This window comes from Stegostoma tigrinum, chromosome 20 (assembly GCF_030684315.1).
Source record: "Stegostoma tigrinum isolate sSteTig4 chromosome 20, sSteTig4.hap1, whole genome shotgun sequence".
NCBI lineage: Eukaryota > Metazoa > Chordata > Chondrichthyes > Orectolobiformes > Stegostomatidae > Stegostoma > Stegostoma tigrinum.
Window position 1 is genome coordinate 15,957,764 of NC_081373.1, and position 19,649 is coordinate 15,977,412.

At 45.0% G+C, this 19,649-nt stretch overlaps 2 protein-coding genes across 6 annotated transcripts in view; one reads left to right on the forward strand and one right to left on the reverse strand.

Annotated features, from left to right (window-relative positions):
• Positions 1–3,988, forward strand: part of cfap43 (cilia and flagella associated protein 43) — a 94,152-nt gene extending 90,164 nt beyond the window's left edge. For all 4 annotated transcript variants that reach the window (XM_048551480.2, XM_048551483.2, XM_048551481.2 and 1 more), the window contains one exon: positions 3,186–3,988. In XM_048551480.2, the coding sequence (XP_048407437.1) occupies positions 3,186–3,367 (182 nt within the window). In that variant the 3' untranslated portion in view covers positions 3,368–3,988. The remainder of the gene's footprint in view (positions 1–3,185) is intronic.
• A 10-nt stretch (positions 3,989–3,998) lies between these two features.
• The window catches only part of sfr1 (SWI5-dependent homologous recombination repair protein 1), a 28,496-nt gene continuing 12,845 nt past the window's right edge, over positions 3,999–19,649 (reverse strand). Inside the window, exons 1-4 of one of the 2 annotated variants that reach the window (XM_059653023.1) lie at positions 9,064–9,204; positions 6,888–7,011; positions 5,275–5,709; positions 3,999–4,335 (exon numbers count right to left, since the gene is read on the reverse strand). In XM_059653023.1, the coding sequence (XP_059509006.1) occupies positions 4,147–4,335; positions 5,275–5,709; positions 6,888–6,902 (639 nt within the window). In that variant the 5' untranslated portion in view covers positions 6,903–7,011; positions 9,064–9,204 and the 3' untranslated portion in view covers positions 3,999–4,146. Of the gene's footprint in view, positions 4,336–5,274; positions 5,710–6,887; positions 7,012–9,063; positions 9,205–19,649 lie in introns of those variants that run through there. The other variant, XM_048551486.2, reaches the window with a different exon arrangement.

Genomic DNA, 19,649 nt, shown 5'->3' on the forward strand with positions numbered 1-19,649 from the left:
AAAATGCATCATATTGCAGCGAGTAAAACTGTAAATATTGCAGCTAATTTTGCAAGATTCAACAAATAGTTTAATGTACGAAAGATATTAGAGACCTTTGGAGCCAAGATAGGAAGGGCCAAAGATTCTCTGCTGTAGATCTAGCCTTAGGTATTTTAGTATTTGACTTGAAGGGGATGTTGATGAGCCAACAGAGAACTCTAGTTTTTGCCAGACAGTGCTTGATTAAGGTAGGTAAAAGCTTAGCCGAATCAAAACTGCAAGGAGTCATCACCAGAAACTCAAATTTTAAGAATTGTTGGTCAGTAAATTGTTGCAGGGAATCCTGAAGGACCAGATTTACATGTATTTGGAAAGCCAAGGACTGATTAGGGATAGTCAACATGGCTTTGTGAGTGGGAAATCGTGTCTGACTACCTTAATTGAGTTTTTTGAAGAAGGAACAAAGATTGATGAGGGCAGAGCAGTGGATGTGATCTATATGGATTTCAGAAAGGCATCAACAAAGCTCCTCATGGTAGACTGCTAGCAAGGTTAGATCACATGAAATATAGGGAGAGCTAGCCATTTGGAAGCAGAACTGCCTCGAAGGTAGAAGACAGAGGGTGGTGGTGGAGCATTGCTTTTCAGACTGGAGGCCTGTGACTAGCAGTGTGCCATTAGAATTGATGCTCGTTTTGCTGCTTTTCATCATTTATATGAATGATTTGGATGTGAACATAGGAGGTATGGTTAGGAAGTTTGCAGTTGACACCAAAATTGGAGGTGTAGTGGACAGCAAAGAAGGTTACCTCAAAGTACAATGGATCTTGATCAAATGGGCCAATAGGCCGAGGAGTGGCATATGGAGTGTAATTTAGGTAAATGAGCGGTGCTTCATTTGAAAAGTCAAATCAGGGCAGGACTTATACACTTAATGGTGAAGTCCTGGGGAATGTTGCTGAACAAAAAAACCTTGGCGTGCAGGTTCAGAGTTCCTTGAAAGTGGAGTCGTAAGTAGACAGGATAGTGAAGACATTTGGTATGCTTGCCTTTATTGGTCAGTGCATTGAGTATGGGATTTCGGAGGTCATATTGTGGCTATGCAGGACATTGTTAAGTCACTTTTGGAATACTGTGTGCAAGTCTGGTCTCCCTGCCAGAGGAAGGATGTACTGAAACTTGAAAGGGTTATTGAATTAAATACAGTACTTCTCAAGATTTACGAAGATGTTGCCAGGGTTGGAGGGTTTGAGCTAAAGGGAGAGGCTGAACAGACTGGGGCTATTTTCCCTGAAGTGTCAGAGGCTGCAGGATGACCTTGTAGTAGTTTATAAAATCATGAGGTGCATGGATAGGGTAAATAGCCGAGGTCTTTTCTTGGGGATGGGGTTTCCAAAACTAGAGCTTTAAGGTTGGAGGGGCTAGATTTAATAGGGATCTAATGGACAACTTTTTCATGCAGAGGGTGATACATAAGGTGGAATGAGCTGTCAGAGGAAGTGTTAGAGGCTGCTACAATAACAACATTTACAAGGCATTTGGATGGGTATATGTCTAGGAAGGTTTTAGAGGGATATGGGCCAAGTGGGACTGGATTAATTAAAGATATTTGGTCGGCTTGGACAGTTAGACTGAAGGGTCTGTTTTCATGCTGTACATCTCTATTAGTATTTAGATGTACCCTTGAGAAGCCAAGACACACAAGGATCTAGGCCAAGTGCTGAAAAATGTGTTTGTATAATTACTTAGCTATTTTTGACTGGCACAGATTCGAAGGGCAAAAGTGCATTTTTTCTGTGCTGTAGACTTTTGTGATATCAGCATATCAGCACATCAGCAGGGATGACAATTAAATACAGTACTTCTCAAGAAAAGGTCAATCAAGGTTATACACACAAATACTGGAGTGAAGCTTGAACAAGTATGAGTTCAGAATGCTGCTGAGAAGAGTCTTCAGCACAGATGTGCAATGGAAACAAATGATGTTTATATAATGTAGATGTCAGAAAGAAATACACGGTATTTAACAAGATCATTTTAACTGATTAGGTTAAGGTGTAGAGCTGGATGAACACAGCAGGCCAAGCAGCATTAAAGGAGCAGGAAGGCTGACATTTCAGGCCTAGACCCTTCTTCAGAAATTTCTGAGGAGATCTCTGTTGTTATCTCAGATTCTCCAGCATCTGCAGTTCCTACTCTCTCTAACTGATTAGGTTTTTTTCTTCCAAGCAGACTGTCCCAGGTTGATGATGGTTCAACAATAGGAAACTGCAAATGTTGTATTTGCCAATTAATATTTGAATGTCAGGATCTCAAAGGTAATAATAAACTGTCATCACCATAGTTATTCATCTCCACCCTCAGAGTGAGTGGCTGCTGTGCTGTGAGTGAGAGGCTGTTGCTATCTCCACCCTGCCACTAAGTAAATTACAAATAAAAGGGCGTAAAGGTCAGAATAAAAGTAGTGACAACCATTCTCTGTCAGCTTCTAGTTGACATTTCCTGAAGTCATTCAGCTGGATCAGCAGTCCCTTTCAACCAAGGGTTATGAGTCACAGAAAATGCCCTGCTCTGACATTGAAAGAGATAATGCCTTCTCTGATAATCCTCAACTCCACTTTCCTGCCTTTCCTCCATTACCTTTGAATTGATTACTAATTAAAAATAAATACAGCTCAGCCTTGGATATACTAAATAATTTTACCTCAACTGTCTTCTGCTAATGAATTCACAGATTCACTACCCTCAGAAGAAATTCCTCACTCCCTTAAATGTGTGACCCCCTTAATCTGAGATTATGCCCACTGCTCCTAGACTCTCCTTCAAGATGAAACAACCTTTCCACATCTGCCTTGTCAAGTCTCCCCATAAATTCCAATGAGTATAGGCCAAACCCACTCAACCTTTCCTCATAAAACTATTCCTCCATACCAATGCCGACAGGCCCTTCTCTTGATTACTTCCAATGCCAGTACAGCTTTCCTTCGATAAGGGGTCCAAACTTGTTCATTGTATTCCAACCATAGTCCAATTAGTTTTAGCAAAACCTTCCTACTTTATATACTCTATTTCCTTTGGAATAAGAGGTCAACATTTCATCTGCCTTCCCCATTACCCAGGATGGTAGCTATTTGCAATTCCCAAATAACACAAATTGAATTTCAAAATTCCCTGGGAGATGCTAATTTTTCTTTCCCCATTAGCACCAGATGAATCCGAAGAAGACAGTCACAATCGTTTCAGGGACTTGATGCAGCGCAACCGTCTGATGGAACTGAGTCGATCCCAGGCCGAAGATATTGTTATCCTGAGAAACGAGTTGGAAAGACAACGCATGAAAAGCTTTCCAATCCTGGTGGAAACAGAGCAATACCCCTACATTTAAAGCCATTGGTTTGGAATAAGATAAATAGCAAAGAGTTAAATATGTAGTTTTTCCATGAGACTTTAATGTAGAAAACACAATCGTTTGGCTGGATTAATTTAAAATGTGTATTCATAAAAAATAGATGTTTTTTTCTCAGTGTTCAGCTGTCTCTAAATGTTAGCATAGAAGTAGTACTTGAATTATTCCACTTGTTTACTGAACCATACCACAAGAAACAGTAATATAAAAACCACAGCCTGGATTATATTGAAATGTTCTGAAACATTAACTTCCCTTTCCACACAGTTCTCAACCCGCTGTATATTTCCAGTATTTATCTTTGTTTCAGGTTTGCAAAAATTGCAACATTTTGCTCTGGTTTGGAATAGATTACAAATCTTTTTACTTTGCCTTTATTCCTCCTTTGCCGTCAATACCCACTTCCTCTTCTCAAAGCATTCGCACTTTTTTTTTGCATGTTTATCGTTCCATCCTTGGCAGGATAAAAGAATTAGTCCAGGGAGCAAGGTGACAGAAAGGAATGAGCAAGGCTCCACCAGCTTCACTGTTTAATGACAAATTACAGTAGCATTAATGATGGCTGCAGACAGAGTGGATCAGCCCATGGTGTTGTATCCTTCCTCAGCAAACAACTTCAGAAATTTAAAGACACCATGTAATCCAGCAGAGCAAAATCTTTACAACAAAACAATGTCTTTTAGAAAATTGACTGCAAAGAATTGGCTAATGCATTGTTGCAAATAAGGCTGCTAATTCTCAGCACAGGAGTGATCATCTCATCCATCTGTGAAATCTTCCTCAAGTCTATTGTAATGCAGGAGTCTATCCTCTATTGCCAGACTGTCTATCAGCTGGGTCAACGTCAGTTTTGAATCACTGCAAAGGGCCACTTGAAGTTCATACAGCAAGGCCTGGCTGCTCTTCCTCCATTTCTGTATCAGAGATCCCAGTTCTGCCAGGTTATTCTGGAATTTAAAAAGAATAAATTGTTGGTCATTAATTTGAAACGTACATGGTTAGAATCTAGCAGGCACATGCTCCAACCCGAGAAGGACTTATGAACATTTTGAATTTATGTAAATTTGTTCTTTAAATTTTGTCATTCTCAATCCAACCCCAAACCCTCACACAGCAGATTAATGGGAACACAACCACTTGCAGACTCCCCTCCGAGTTAGTTACAATCTTGACTTGGAACTATTACCATCATTCCTTCAGTATCATCGAGTCAAAATCCTGAAACTCCCTTCCTAACAACGTTGTGGGTCCACAGATTACAATGGACTGCAGCAGTTTCAGAAGGTTAGCCATCACCTTCTCAAGGACAACTGGGCACAGGCAATAAACATTCTGACCCAGCCAGCGATATCCACATCCCACAAGTGAATATACAAAACAAATTGAACTGAATAAATTTATTGACACAAACTCACATAGTACAGTGAAACGTTTACAACACACCACTTACAGCACTATCTTAGGTACCAAAGTACAGATCTTAAATACAAAATCTTAGGGAACAAAAAAATAACAGCTTCTAGCATGGAAGTCAAAGGAAATGTCAGAAAAGAAATGAAGGTCTGCTGGCAACCCACACTTTAAACTGAAACCAGGGAGAGAGGAAGGAAAGAAATAGAATCTGACTCGAGACAAGTCATCATCTCATATACCTCAAAATGCAGAAAATACAGGGAGGCAATTAGCAGTATCTTGGTGTGACAAGATTCTCTCAGTGTTCTGGAAAATTAATGCTGTAGGGACCTAAGCATCAATACTAAAACTTTAGTGAAGCCCAGAACCCAGCATTGCATCACTGCAATTGTTGGTGATCAATCTAGAGCTGAGGGATCAGAATTATATGGACTGTGACCCAGAATCGATAATACATGGTGTTAGATGTCTACCTTTGTTCTGTACATCTGAACCATTTTCAAACGACGAAGAAGTTCCTCTTTCTCTCTCACTTCTCTCTGTAATTGTTCTTTCTCCTCAAGAAGTTGTTGCTTTTCAGGGATCGGATGTGGGGACTTGGCAGGAGTCTGGATGTTGTGTTCAGTTGCATGCTGGACTCCCAGGGATGCCTCATCCCTACCCACTGCACTTGTATCTGGCTGCTCATTCATCATCTTATTACAAAGATTTTCCGCTTCTGTAGTCCCACCATTCTGTGCTGAACAAGTATCATTAGGGAGCTGGCTGCCACCAGCCTCAGTGCCGGGGTCTGCTTTTCCACCACCTTCACTCTGGCTGTCAACCTTCAACCGTTTTGGTACGATGAATGGGGAGTTAAAAGAACGCCGTGATTTCTTCAGCCGCTCTCGGAGATTGGCACTCAAAGGCTGTCAGAGTGAAACAACAAAATCAACAAGATTTGGCAGTTTGGGTTATAATTTGTTTAATTCCATAGAGGTTGGTACAAAACAGAACAAATATCCTAAACTATACTTCAGACAGTCACAACTCTGTTCGGAACATTTACACCTCAAGGCAGAAGCTCATTGATTTAAATCCTGCTGTAGAGGCTGAAGCTTAAAATCCAGCTTGATGTGCCATGTGTGGGAGAGGGGATAAAATGTGAACTGACAAAGCGCTACAATGGAAGAGCAGGCTTGAAGGGTCAAATGGCGTACTTCTGTTCCTAATTTATATGTCTGCATTAATCATTAGGCACTAACATGCAAGGGTATAGGGACAAAATAGAATGGAACAATCTTGGCATGCTCATGCTGCAATTATAAAGAACCTTGGTGAGTCTAAACCTTGAGTACTGTGTGCAGTTTTGGTCTCCTAGTGTCAGGAAGGACATTCTTGCTATTGGGGGGAATCCAGTGAAGGTTCACCAGACTGATTCCCAGGATGGCAGGATTGACAAATGAAGAAAGACTTGATCTCCTGGGCTTGTACTCATTGGAATTTAGAACAATGAAGGGGCACAGGGAGGATCTCACAGAAACATATAAAATCTTGATTAGACTGGACAGGCTAGATGCGGGAAGAACGTTCCTGATGTTGGGGACTTCCAGAACTAAGGGTCACAGTCTACGAATAAGGCGTAGGCCATTCATGACTGAGACAACAAAGAATTTCTTTACTCAGTTATGAACCTGGAGAATTCTCTACCATAGAAAGCCATTGGAGCCAGTTCTAGTTTGTTAGATATATTCAAGAGGGAGCTGGATATGGCCTTTGTGGCTAAAAGGATCAAGGGATATGGAGAGAAAGTGGGAGTGTGATACCGAAATTGCGTGATCAGCCATGATCATACTGAATGGTGGTGCAGGCACGAAGGGCCAAATAGCCTAAACCTGCACCTATTTTCTATGCATTTCACACATAATCCAAAGGGTGTTTGGGGAAACCCAGAGCCCTGCTACTTCAACTGTAGCATGATGCAGTGTGATCAGCACAAAGTGTTTGTGACACTGAGGTTCAACTCCCTGTGCTATATATCACACTCAAGCGTCAGGACCCTTTCAAATGGCTTCTACAAGTATTTCATTCAATGTTCAGCACTCACTGTTTTTGCTGCCATGTTGCTGGTAGCTACGGTTTCAACACCTGATTCCAACTGGTCAGCTGTCAGAGTCACAAGGGGAACTGAAGCTCTCACTCCCTATTATTGCACTTTGTTCCTTCACGATCTGACAATGAAAAATAGGTAAATGAAGTTTCATTTGTAATAAAAATTTAAAAGTCTTTTTACACCCAGTGTTTTCTCTGGGTCTTTCTGCTCATTGATGACATGGGTTTTTATTACTGGGGACTGGTACCCCACTATATTAGACCTCAATGTCAGAATCATTGTTTACTATATCAGGTACAGTATTTCAGCTGAGAATAACGTTCCTTCTCATTACTAATGTAACCATCTCAATTTTTAAAACAGCACTTCAGAATTATAGCAGTGCGACAGTGATGTGACAAAGAAGGTATGACAACATTAAAAAAAATTAGAAAACTTTATTTCACAAAAGTCATTTCTTTGTGAGTATCACTTGCAAGGCCAGCATTTGTTGCCCTTGAGGAGGCTCCGCTCTATCAAAGGGTCAGTACCGTGGGGGAGCCGCTCCATCAAAGGGTTGGTAGCCGCACTGTCGGAGGGTCAGTGCTGAGGGAGTGCTGCACTGTCGGAGGGTCAGTACTGAGGGAGTCCCGCACTGTCGGAGGGTCGGTACTGAGGGAGTGCCACACTGTCAGAGGGTCAGTACTGAGGGAGTCCCGCACTGTCGGAGGGTCAGTACTGAGGGAGTCCCGCACTGTCGGAGGGTCAGTACTGAGGGAGTGCTGCACTGCCGGAGGGTCAGTACTGAGTGAGTGCGGCGCTGTCGGAGGGTCAGTACTGAGGGAGTGCTGCACTACCGGAGGGTCAGTACTGAGGGAGTGCCGCACTGTCGGAGGGTCAGTACTGAGGGAGTGCCGCACTGCCGGAGGGTCAGTTCTGAGGGAGTCCCGCACTGTCGGAGGGTCAGTACTGAGGGAGTGCCGCACTGTCGGAGGGTCAGTACTGAGGGAGTGCCGCACTGCCGGAGGGTCAGTACTGAGGGAGTGCCGCACTGCCGGAGGGTCAGTTCTGAGGGAGTCCCGCACTGCCGGAGGGTCAGTTCTGAGTGAGTCCCGCACTGCCGGAGGGTCAGTTCTGAGGGAGTCCCGCACTGACGGAGGGTCAGTTCTGAGGGAGTCCCGCACTGTCCGAAGGTCAGTTCTGAGGGAGTGCCGCACTGCCGGAGGGTCAGTTCTGAGGGAGTCCCGCACTGTCGGAGGGTCAGTACTGAGGGAGTGCCGCACTGTCGTAGGGTCAGTACTGAGGGAGTCCCGCACTGCCGGAGGGTCAGTTCTGAGGGAGTCCCGCACTGTCGGAAGGTCAGTTCTGAGGGAGTCCCGCACTGTCGGAGGGTCAGTTCTGAGGGAGTCCCGCACTGTCGGAAGGTCAGTTCTGAGGGAGTGCCGCACTGCCGGAGGGTCAGTTCTGAGGGAGTCCCGCACTGCCGGAGGGTCAGTTCTGAGGGAGTGCCGCACTGCCGGAGGGTCAGTTCTGAGGGAGTGCCGCACTGTCGGAGGGTCAGTGCTGAGGGCGTGCCGCACTGTCGGAGGGTCACTACTGAGGGAGTGCCGCACTGTCGTAGGGTCAGTACTGAGGGAGTCCCGCACTGCCGGAGGGTCAGTGCTGAGGGAGTGCCGCACTGTCGGAGGGTCAGTGCTGAGGGAGGGCCGCACTGTCGGAGGGTCAGTGCTGAGGGAGGGCCGCACTGTCGGAGGGTCAGTGCTGAGGGAACGCCGCACTGTCGGAGGGTCAGTGCTGAGGGAGTGCTGCACTGTCAGAGGGGGCAGTACTGAGGGAGTCCTGCACTGTCGGAAGGTCAGTGCTGAGGGAGTGCCGCACTGTCGGAGGGTCAGTGCTGAGGGAACGCCGCACTGTCGGAGGGTCAGTGCTGAGGGAACGCCGCACTGTCGGAGGGTCAGTGCTGAGGGAGTGCCGCACTGTCGGAGGGTCAGTACTGAGGGAGTCCCACACTGTCGCAAGGTCAGTGCTGAGGGAGTGCCGCACTGTCGGAGGGTCAGTACTGAGGGAGTGCTGCACTGTCAGAGGGTCAGTACTGAGGGAGTGCTGCACTGTCAGAGGGTCAGTACTGAGGGAGTGCCGCACTGTCAGGGGATACCAATGACGGTTGGTGACTTGCCGTTCGAAAACTCACCTCCCGCCTTCTGCGGGCTACCCTCTGCGCATGCCCTAGCACCGAACTCAATGCGCACGCGCCTGACCCGCCGAGTCTTCTGGACGTTGTCGTCGGTCACGATTCATACGCATGCGCCGAGGCGTTGGACTTACTCACTACGTCTCTTTGAAGGGTTTTTATAATTAGTCTGTGGGAAACTCTTGAGTAAAGCAAGCTCCAGCAGCAATCAGATGTTATTAGTTATTCAGAGATATTGGGGTCGGCCGATGCTGGAGAATCTGAGATAACAAGCTGTAGAGCTGGATGAACACAAGCAGCATCAGAGTAGCAGGAAAGCTGACGTTTCAGGCCTAGATCCTTCTTTTGAAATGGGGGAGGAGAAGGAGATTCCGAAATAAATAGAGAGAAAGGGGAGGTGGATAGAAGATGGATCGAGGAGAATATGGGTGGAGACGAGGCAGGTCAAAGAGGTGGGGATGGAGCCAGTAAAGGTGCATGTAGGTCGGGTAGTAGGGAGGGGATAGGTCAGTCTGGGGAAGACGGACAGTTCAACGGGGCAGTTGGACAATTGGATATATATAAATTGATAATTTCACATCTGAGGTTAATCGACTTTCATCATTGAGTGAGAAGGGTCAAAACTGGTATGTCCTGTTTTATTTATAAATTATTTACAATTTATGTAGATGATTTGGAGTTGGGGACCACGTGTAGGGTATCAAAGTTTGCAGATGACACTAAGATGAGAGGCAGAGAAAAAAGTGCAGAGGACTGTGAAACTTTGCAGATGAACAGAGATACATAAAGTGAGTGGGCAAAGGTCTGGCAGATGGAATGCAATGTAAATAAATGTGAAGTCATACATTTTGGTAGTAGTAATAGTAAAAGGGATTATTACTTGAATGGTTAAAAAGTTGCAGCATGCTGCTGTGCAGAGGGACATGGCTGCCCTTGTCCATGAATCACAGAAGGTTGGTCTGCAGATACAACAAGTAATTAAGAAGGCAAATGGAATTTTGTCCTTCTTTGCTAAAAGGATTGAGTTTAAAAGCAGAGAGGTTATGTTGTAGCTGTACAAGGTGCTGGTGAGGCCATACCTGGAGTACTGTGTGCAGTTTTGATCTCCTTACTTGAGGAAGGATGTACTGGCACTGGGGTGGGGGGTGCAGAGGAGGTTCACTAGATTGATTCTGGAGTTGAGGGGGTTGGCTTATGAGGAGAGACTGAGTAGATTTGGATTCTATTCATTGGAATTCAGAAGATTATGGGGGGATCTTATAGAAACATATAAAACTATGAAGGGAATGGATAAGATAGAAGTAGAGAGGATGTTCCCACTGGTGGGTGAAGCTAGGACAAGAGGGCATAGCCTCAAGATGAGAGGGAGCAGATTTAGGACTGAATTGAGAAGGAACTTCTCCACTCAGAGGGTTGTTAATCTATGGAATTCCTTGCCCAATGTAGTAGTTGATGCTACTTCAGTAAACGTTTTTAAAGCTAGGGTAGATTTTTTTTTGAGCAATAAAGGAACTAAGCGATGCGGTGAGAGCCCGGCTAAGTGGATCTGAGTCCATGAAAAGATCAGCCATGATCTTATTGAATGGCGGAGCAGGCTTGAAGGGCCCAACAGCCTTCTCCTGCTCCTGGTTCTTATGTCCAAATAAGTCATAGATCAGTCATAATCTTACTGCATTATGGGATATGCTTGAGATGCCAAGTGACCTGCTCCTGTACTTTTGGGAATTGATTAGTGTCCCTATTGTCAATTGGAAACTTGACAAAGAATTGTGGAATCCCTAATTCCAAGTTTGTCATTACTTTTTGACTGACAACTTTTACTTACTAGTAACTCCAATATCCGTAAGTAAAAGTTCACACTTTGTGTCCCATCACTTTCTGTAGGAACTTGTGTCATGAATTAGAGATAGTAAGAACTGCTGATGTTGGAGTCAGAGATAACATAGTGTGGAGCTGGAGGAACACAGCAGGTCAAGCAGCATCTGAGGAGTAGGCGATGCTGCCTGACCTGCTGTGTTACCTCATGGATTAGTTACACTCAGTACCTTCATTTAAATCATTAATCTCAACTGTAAATAATGAGGATCCAGTACTGGCCCTGCCACATTTAGTCACAGTTAACAACCAGAACAGTAAAATTATCCTTTAAACCTATTTGCTGTCTTCTGTCCTTTAACCCACCTATCTTTTGCTGCCTTTCTTCATTGTAATGCTGTCTCAGTACTGACTCTCCAACTGAGCAGCGCTGTGTCAGTACTGACCCTCCAACCGAGTAGCACTCCATCAGAACTGACTCTGCAACTCTGCTATAGGATTTTGTGCTAATGCCCTTAAGTGAGACCTGAATTCAGGTGCTGTCATTGGAGTGACAGTTTTGGAAGTTTGTTTAGCCTTCTCCTGTTCCCATGTCTGTTGCACATTGAACTTTCAATTTTTTTTCAAAGCATCAACTTCAGAAAGAGGTGAGAGATAATGGGAACTGCAGATGCTGGAGAATCCAAGAAAATAAAGTGTGAAGCTGGATGAACACAGCAGGCCAAGCAGCATCTCAGGAGCACAAAAGCTGACGTTTCGGGCCTAGACCCTTCATCAGAGAGGGGGATGGGGTGAGGGTTCTGGAATAAATAGGGAGAGAGGGGGAGGCGGACCGAAGATGGAGAGAAAAGAAGATAGGTGGAGAGGAGCGTATAGGCGGGGAGGTAGGGAGGGGATATGTCAGTCCAGGGAAGACGGACGGGTCAAGGAGGTGGGATGAGGTTAGTAGGCAGGAAATGGAGGTGCGGCTTGGGGTGGGAGGAAGTGATGGGTGAGAGGAAGAACAGGTTAGGGAGGCAGAGACAGGCTGGGCTGGTTTTGGGATGCAGTGGGGGGAGGGGATGAGCTGGGCTGGTTGTGTGATGCTGTGGGGGGAGGGGACGAACTGGGCTGGTTTTGGGATGCGGTGGGGGAAGGGGAGATTTTGAAGCTGGTGAAGTCCACATTGATACCATTGGGCTGCAGGGTTCCCAAGCGGAATATGAGTTGCTGTTCCTGCAACTATTCCGCTTGGGAACCGTGCAGCCCAATGGTATCAATGTGGACTTCACCAGCTTCAAAATCTCTCCTCCCCCCACCGCATCCCAAAACCAGCCCAACTCATCCCCTCCCCCCACTGCATCCCAAAACCAGCCCAGCCTGTCTCTGCCTCCCTAACTTGTTCTTCCTCTCACCCATCCCTTCCTCCCACCCCAAGCCGCACTTCCATTTCCTACCTACTAACCTCCTTGACCCGTCCGTCTTCCCTGGAGTGACCTATCCCCTCCCTACCTCCCCACCTATACTCTCCTCTCCACCTATCTTCTTTTCTCTCCATCTTCGGTCCGCCTCCCCCCCTCTCCCTATTTATTCCAGAACCCTCACCCCATCCCCCTCTCTGATGAAGGGTCTAGGCCCGAAACATCAGCTTTTGTGCTCCTGAGATGCTGCTTGGCCTGCTGTGTTCATCCAGCTTCACACTTTATTATCTATTATTCAGAAAGAGGTGAACAGCTTTTAGTGAATTCGACAATTTTTGTTTTAATGGTTCTGTGCACTGCCTTGAGAAATGTGAAATACATAGCACATGCCTCACCCTGCCCTGGGATGCTGATGCTGCTATGTTGAATGATATGCCACAAAATGCTGTGCCTGAGGGAAATGCTGAATGTTTTGTGTTGTATTCATTCGGTGTGAGATGTTAGGGCAGCTCACTGCTTTGCTCTCACCTGGTGCTCCAGTGAATTTCCCCGAGGGTATGCTACAGGTGTCTGACAGATCGAATGTTAGCATGTTTTCTCTTGCTACTTAGTGCTTTGATATATGAAGCAGGTTTAGTTCTGGTGATGATCACTGCATTTTAGAGAAGCCTCAATATAATCTTTCTTCTAGATATTTACCTCATTGTCTCCCTCTTAATGCTTTCATTCTATTCTTTTGTTCCTGTCACTGGATTTTAACCTCCAGCCTATTGCAGAGAGAAAGCAGCCAGAGTTTACCAATGTGTGACCACAAACTGACCCCGTTGCTGCTGAGAGAGTTGTTTAATCGTGGAATGTGTGTACTCCACCCTTATTCTCTCCCCTTGATCTCTAGATCATTGAATCATGCCTTACAGACAATGTCCCAGACATTACTATAGCAGCCCTAGTTGTGTCCTGTTCCAATGGCAGGACAGACCCAGCAGAGATGGTGGTACTGTGGTGTACAGTCCAGAAAGAATTGTTAAAAATGAGAGATAACTTCCCAGCCTCATGGCGAGGCCAAGTACAGAAAGCTCCTGAGGGCTCTCAAGAACATGAGAAATGGGGGCAAGATTGGATCATATGGCCCATCGACCCTGCTCCCTCACTTATACAATCGTATTTGATCTACGTCTTCAACTCCACTTTCCTGCTCATTCCTCATATCCTCATGATTCCGAGAGACCAAAAATTCTCTCCGTCAGCCTTAAATATATTCAACGAAGGAACATCTTCTGGGATACAGAATTCCAAAGGTTTGTAACTCTGAGTGAAGAAAATTCTCATAATTTCAGTCTTAAATGATCCGCCCTTCTGCCTGAGACTATGTCCCAAGTTCTACATTCCCTGATCAGTGGAAATAGTTTCTCAGTGTTAACCCTGTCAAGCCCCTTCAGAATGTTGTATATTTCAATGATGTCACTTCTCGTTCTTCTGAACATTAGAAAATAGTGACCTAATTTACACAACACCACATCATAGGACACCCTTTTATCCCACAATCTGGTCAGTGAACCTTCATTGTACTACCTCAAATACAAGGATATACTTTTTTAAATATGGAGACCAAAACACTCTACCCCCCTAAGTCTGTAACCTCCTCCTACTCCTGCAATCTCTTCCAACTCCTGTAATACTCCCTATCTCTGGAACCTCCTCTAGCCCTGACAGCTCTTCCTCTCTCTGCACTCCTCCAAATCCTTCCACAGCTGTTGGGAGATTTTAAATTAAATTCATGAAGAAATCTAAAATAATAAGTTAGTCTCAGTGGTGGTCACTGTGAAACTGCCAGATTGTCCTAAAACCTCACCTGGTGTATTCATGGCTTTTGGGGAGGGCAATCTGCTGTTCTTACTGAGATAACAAATTGTGAAGCTGGATGAACACAGCAGGCTAAGCAGCATCTCAGGAGCACAAAAGCTGACGTTTCAGGCCTAGACCCTTCTTCAGAGAGGGGGATGGGGAGAGGGTTCTGGAACAAATAGGGAGAGAGGAGGAGGTGGACTGAAGATGGAGAGAAAAGAAGATAGGTGGAGAGGAGAGTATAGGTGGGGAGGTAGGGAGGGGATGGGTCACTCCAGGGAAGATGGACAGGTCAAGGAGGTGGGATGAGGTGGTAGGTAGGAAATGGAGGTGCGGCTTGAGGTGGGAGGAAGGGATGGGTGAGAGTAAGAATAGGTTAGGGAAGCGGAGACAGGCTGGGCTGGTTTTGGGATGCAGTGGGGGGAGGGGACAAGCTGGGCTGGTTTTGTGTTGCAGTGGGGGGAAGGGAAGAACTGGGCTGGTTTTGGGATGCAGTGGGGGAAGGGGAGATTTTGAAGCTTGTGAAGTCTACATTGATACCATTGGACTGCAGGGTTCCCAAGCGGAATATGAGTTGCTGTTCCTGCAACCTTCGGGTGGCATCATTGTGGCACTGCAGGAGGCCCATGATGGAAATGTCGTCTGAGGAATGGGAGGGGGAGTTAAAATGGTTTGCGACTGGAGGTGCAGTTGTTTATTGCGAACCGAGCAGAGGTGTTCTGCAAAGCGGTCCCCAAGCTTCCGCTTAGTTTCCCCAATGTAGAGGAAGCCACAATGGATACAGTATACCACATTGGCAGATGTGCAGGTGAACATCTGCTTAATATGGAAAGTCATCTTGGGGCCTGGGATGGGGGTGAGGGAGGAGGTGTGGGGGCAAGTGTAGCACTTCCTGCGGTTGCAGGGGAAGGTGCTGGGTGTGGTGGGGTTGGAGGGGAGTGTGGAGCGGACAAGGGAGTCACAGAGAGAGTGGTCTCTCCGGACGTCAGACAAGGGTGGGGATGGAAAAATGGCTTGGGTGGTGGGGTTGGATTGTAGATGGCAGAAGTGTCTGAGGATGAGGCGTTGTATCCGGAGGTTGGTGGGGTGGTGTGTGAGAACGAGGGGGATCCTCTTTGGGCGGTAGTGGTGGGGGCGGGGTGTGAGGGATGTGTTGCGGGAAATACGGGAGACGTGGTCAAGGGCGTTCTCGACCACCACTCCATCTCCCTCCCAAACCTCCACTCCTCCCCTCCCACCTCACCCACAGATTTCCTTGTTTCACCTTACTTTTCCTCTCCTCGCTCCTCCTACTCCCCTCCCTCACCATCTGACCTGTGTAGGGGTCACTGACAGAACTCTACCTCTCAGTTTTGTAAGAATGCTGACATTCGATCATCTGCTGAGCATCTCCCTACCTGAGTGCCTCCTCAGGAAGAGGTGTGTGGTTTCTCAGTCAGTATTGTTTGATTGTAGGCTTGCTTCCTCAGACTTGCACTAACCTATATCAGCGCTGGCTCAGCCTGGGATATAACAGCTCTAGGCTGTTCCAACATGCCTCCTGAAGTGGTTTTCTTTTGCTCCGGGCCTGGAGCTGGCTCTGGTTACGGTAACAACAGGCAGTGCTCACCCTGTTAAGGTGCACTTTCCCCTGACTCTTGGATTCATGCCCCACGTTTAAAAGTTAACCCTTCACTCGTCATGAAGGCTGTATTTGTAGATGGGTGTTCGAGACCAATTTTTACCTGGACTTTTACCTGCAGTTCATACTTGAAATGAACTTTAGTTCATTCCAATTTTTGAGAGTGAATCTATTGTAGCAACCACATTGTGAGGTCTGGCGAGAGTAAGATTGGTTTTGTGGGTAGCATCCTCACCTCTAGGTGAAATGTATAAAATCTGAATGGCTGGACAGACCCGATGTAAGGAGGATGCTTTCCCTAGGTTGGGGACTCTAGAAACAGGGGACACAGTCTCAGGATATCGGGTAGACCATTAAGGACTGAAATTAGGAAACATTTCTTCACTCAGATGGTGGTCAACCTGTGGATTTCACTACCACAGAAGGCTGTGGAGGCCAGGTCATGAGTATGTTCAAGAAAGAGACAGACAAGTTTTCAGATGTTAAAGGCATCATGACGTGTGGGAGAAAGTAGGAATATGCCATGAAGATAGAGAACCAGCCATGATCATATTAAAGGCTTGAAGGGCCAAATGGTCTACTCCTACACCTAGTTTCCATGACTCCAGACCACTAGAGATTCATATTTCTGGGCCATTTGACAAATTGATAAAGATTGATCACCATAGTTAGTTAAATTCATAGAATCCCTACGGTGTAGAAACAGGCCATTCAGCCCAACAAGTCCACACTGCCCTATGGAAAGTATCCCACTCAAACCCATTCCCCTGCCCCCGATTTCCCCATGTCTAACACACCTAACCCAAACATTCCTGGGAAATTTAGCATGACCAATCCGCCCACCCTGCACATCTTTGGGCTATAGGATGAAACTGGAGCACCCGGAGGAAACCCACGCAGACACAGGGAGAATGTGCAAATTCCACACAGACAGTCACACGAGGCTGGAATTGAACCTGGGTCCCTAAAAACTCAAGGAAGAAAGTAACAATTTATATGGCATGAGGAGATAGTGCTGATTGATTGGATAATGTTTGGTGAGGAGATGCAGCAGAAGTTCTTAATTTCTTAATTAACCAATTAAATTCAAATCAAGCAAGTTGATATGAATTGGTCATGGTGTTGCCACAGGGATGCAGTGGTAATTGTAATACCAAGCAATTATTTGCATCTAGAATCCAATAATATTATAGCAGAAATGAGCTATTTGATTTATCACCACTGTACACTCTCTTTCTGTCTGCCTCTCAGCTCCTGGCTCTGACTGCATTTTTCCTCGCTGTCTGTCTCTCTCCCTCTCTTTCTCCCTGAAATGGCCTTGACAACAGCCCCACACTTCCACACATCTTTTCAAATTGATCTCTTTAAAGTGTTTGGTTTACTTTCCTTCTGAAAATTGGGAATGCATTCTTCATTCTCCATTTTTGCGGCTGGAATTCCTGGTCCATTTGCAATCTTGGGTTTATGTTTCAACAATGACTATACTGCATATGTATTTCAGTGACTATGAAAGGTTTTGAGAAGCCCTGGGGTTATGAAAGGTGCTATAGAAATGCAAGTCCTTTCTCGTTTTTGACTATTCGTTCAGTGTTGTAATTTGCTTACCATCTGTAAATCCCTGCAGTAATGGATTTCAGATCTAAGAACTGTGTGTCCAAGTATTCTATTATCATTTCTCATTCTAATCCTCAATTTATCCACTTGGTGCTGAGTCACTGAATGATGGAAATAGCCTCTCATTATCAAGCCTCAAATTCTTTTCTAATCTTGAACGTTTTATTTAAGTGCTTTTACCCCTTCTCAAGTATTTCAAAGCTTTGTCAGACATTCTGAAGCTGTACAAGCAAGTCTGTAATGCAGTTATAGGAGCTTAGTGAGGCCATATACGGAGCACACTGTACAGTTTTTGTCCCCTTTTCCAATAGAGGGATTTACTTGCGTTAGAGTCAAACAAGCAATGCTCCACAAGGTTAATTCCTGAGTGAACAGCAGTCTCCTGTCAGGAGACATCGATTAGAATGAGCCCAGACACTGTAGCTTAGAAAAATGACCCCATTTTAAATTATTAGCAGATTCCACAGGGGTCATGGTCTTAGAATAAGAGTTCCACCCTTCACAGGGGTCATGGTCTTAGAATAAGTGTTCCACCCTTTTTGACTGAGTTAAGGGGAAATTTCCATATTCAAAGCATTGTGAATCTTTGGAATTCTCCAGAAAGACAGATAAACTTTAATAGCACCTTTCATGACTGCTAAATGTCACAAAATATTTTGCAGCCAAAGAAATTTGTTTGATATGTAGTCACAAACAAAGCAACCAGATTACACCCAGTGACCCTTCCACAATTAATATTTTGATCGAGATGTCCACAGCAAGGAGACCAGTTGTTCATTATCTGGATTGGTGTCGTCTCATACATGGTGTTAAACTGAATCTTGATTTGTTGATCTGGTTGTAAGTGCTATACTGTTGAAACCCACTTGGGAAAAGGCATTGATATTTGAGCCTCCACTGCTACTGGGGCCATCACAAAAGTTAATGATTTAATCAAATTACTCAATCACTAATTTACCTCCCTAATGGAGTCAGGTTAATGAAATACACTTGCCAGATTTCTCTACTTAACAAGACACTACTGTATACTATAAATAAATCACTTCTAAGCACAGACAAAAAAAAAGTGTTATCAATTTTTAACTCTCTAACTTAAATTCGATGTCTCCTTAAACCCCTTCACACAGACAAAGATGGACAGGGACAAATAAAAACCATAGATGTTGTGGGTTAGGATTAGACAAATTATTAGGGGAACATAGTTCAACAGCATCAGTGCAAAGGATTCAGTGAGATAAACTTTTGTCTCTTGCAAGTCGTTCTGATCACTGATATCCTTCTTTCCAAATCCTGTCAGTTCTTTACTGCAGACACAGGTAAACAACACATTAATTGTTTATTCTAAGATAACAAAGTGTGAAGCTGGATGAACACAGCAGGCCAAGCAGCATCTCAGGAGCACAAAAGCTGACGTTTCGGGCCTAGACCCTTCATCAGAGAGGTCACGTCAGCTTTTGTGCTCCTGAGATGCTGCTTGGCCTGCTGTGTTCATCCAGCTTCACACTTTGTTATCTTGGATTCTCCAGCATCTGCAGTTTCCATTATCATTAATTGTTTATTCTGTCAGTTAGTGGTTAGCATCAGTAGCTTATGAGTGAAATTAGCAAGTTGCCTTGCAATGCTTCGTTACTTTATTTCTTCTCAGCAAAAAGGGAGAAGATGTTGCTAAACTCTGGTGGTTTTCTGCTGCTGTATTATTCATATGCTCTATCTGCCTGCCCATTTGACCCATAGAGATCTAACACTATTTTCCTCAAATATTTATATTGCTTAATAAGGGTCTTCTTTTCATTTGTTCATGGGATAGAGTGTTGCTGGCTGGGGCAGCATCTATTCTCCACCCCTAGCTGCCCTTGAGAAGGTGATGGTGAGCTGATTTCTTGAACCACTACAGTGCATGTGGTGTAGATTGACCCACAATGCAATTAGGGAGGGAGTTCCGGGATTTTGACCCAGCAACTCTGAAAGAATGGTGATATATTACTATGTCAGGATGGTGAGTGGCTTGAACTTGCAGTTGGTGGCGTTCCTATCTATCTGTTCACGTTTACTTCCTAGATGATAGTGGTCATGAGTTTAGAAGGTGTTGTCTAAGGACATTTGTCCATTTTCATTTAATGTCTCCCAGGTTGTTTCTTTCCCCCTGTATACTGGGGCTCCTAACTTGCAGTCTCTGAGCGTAGTTTTCAGATTGTGTGTTTTTTTTTATAATCTAAGTTTGGGATTTTTCTAATTTACTTGACTTCTAATTGTCGTGTCCCAACAAGTTGTTTGGGGCGGTGCAGTGGTTA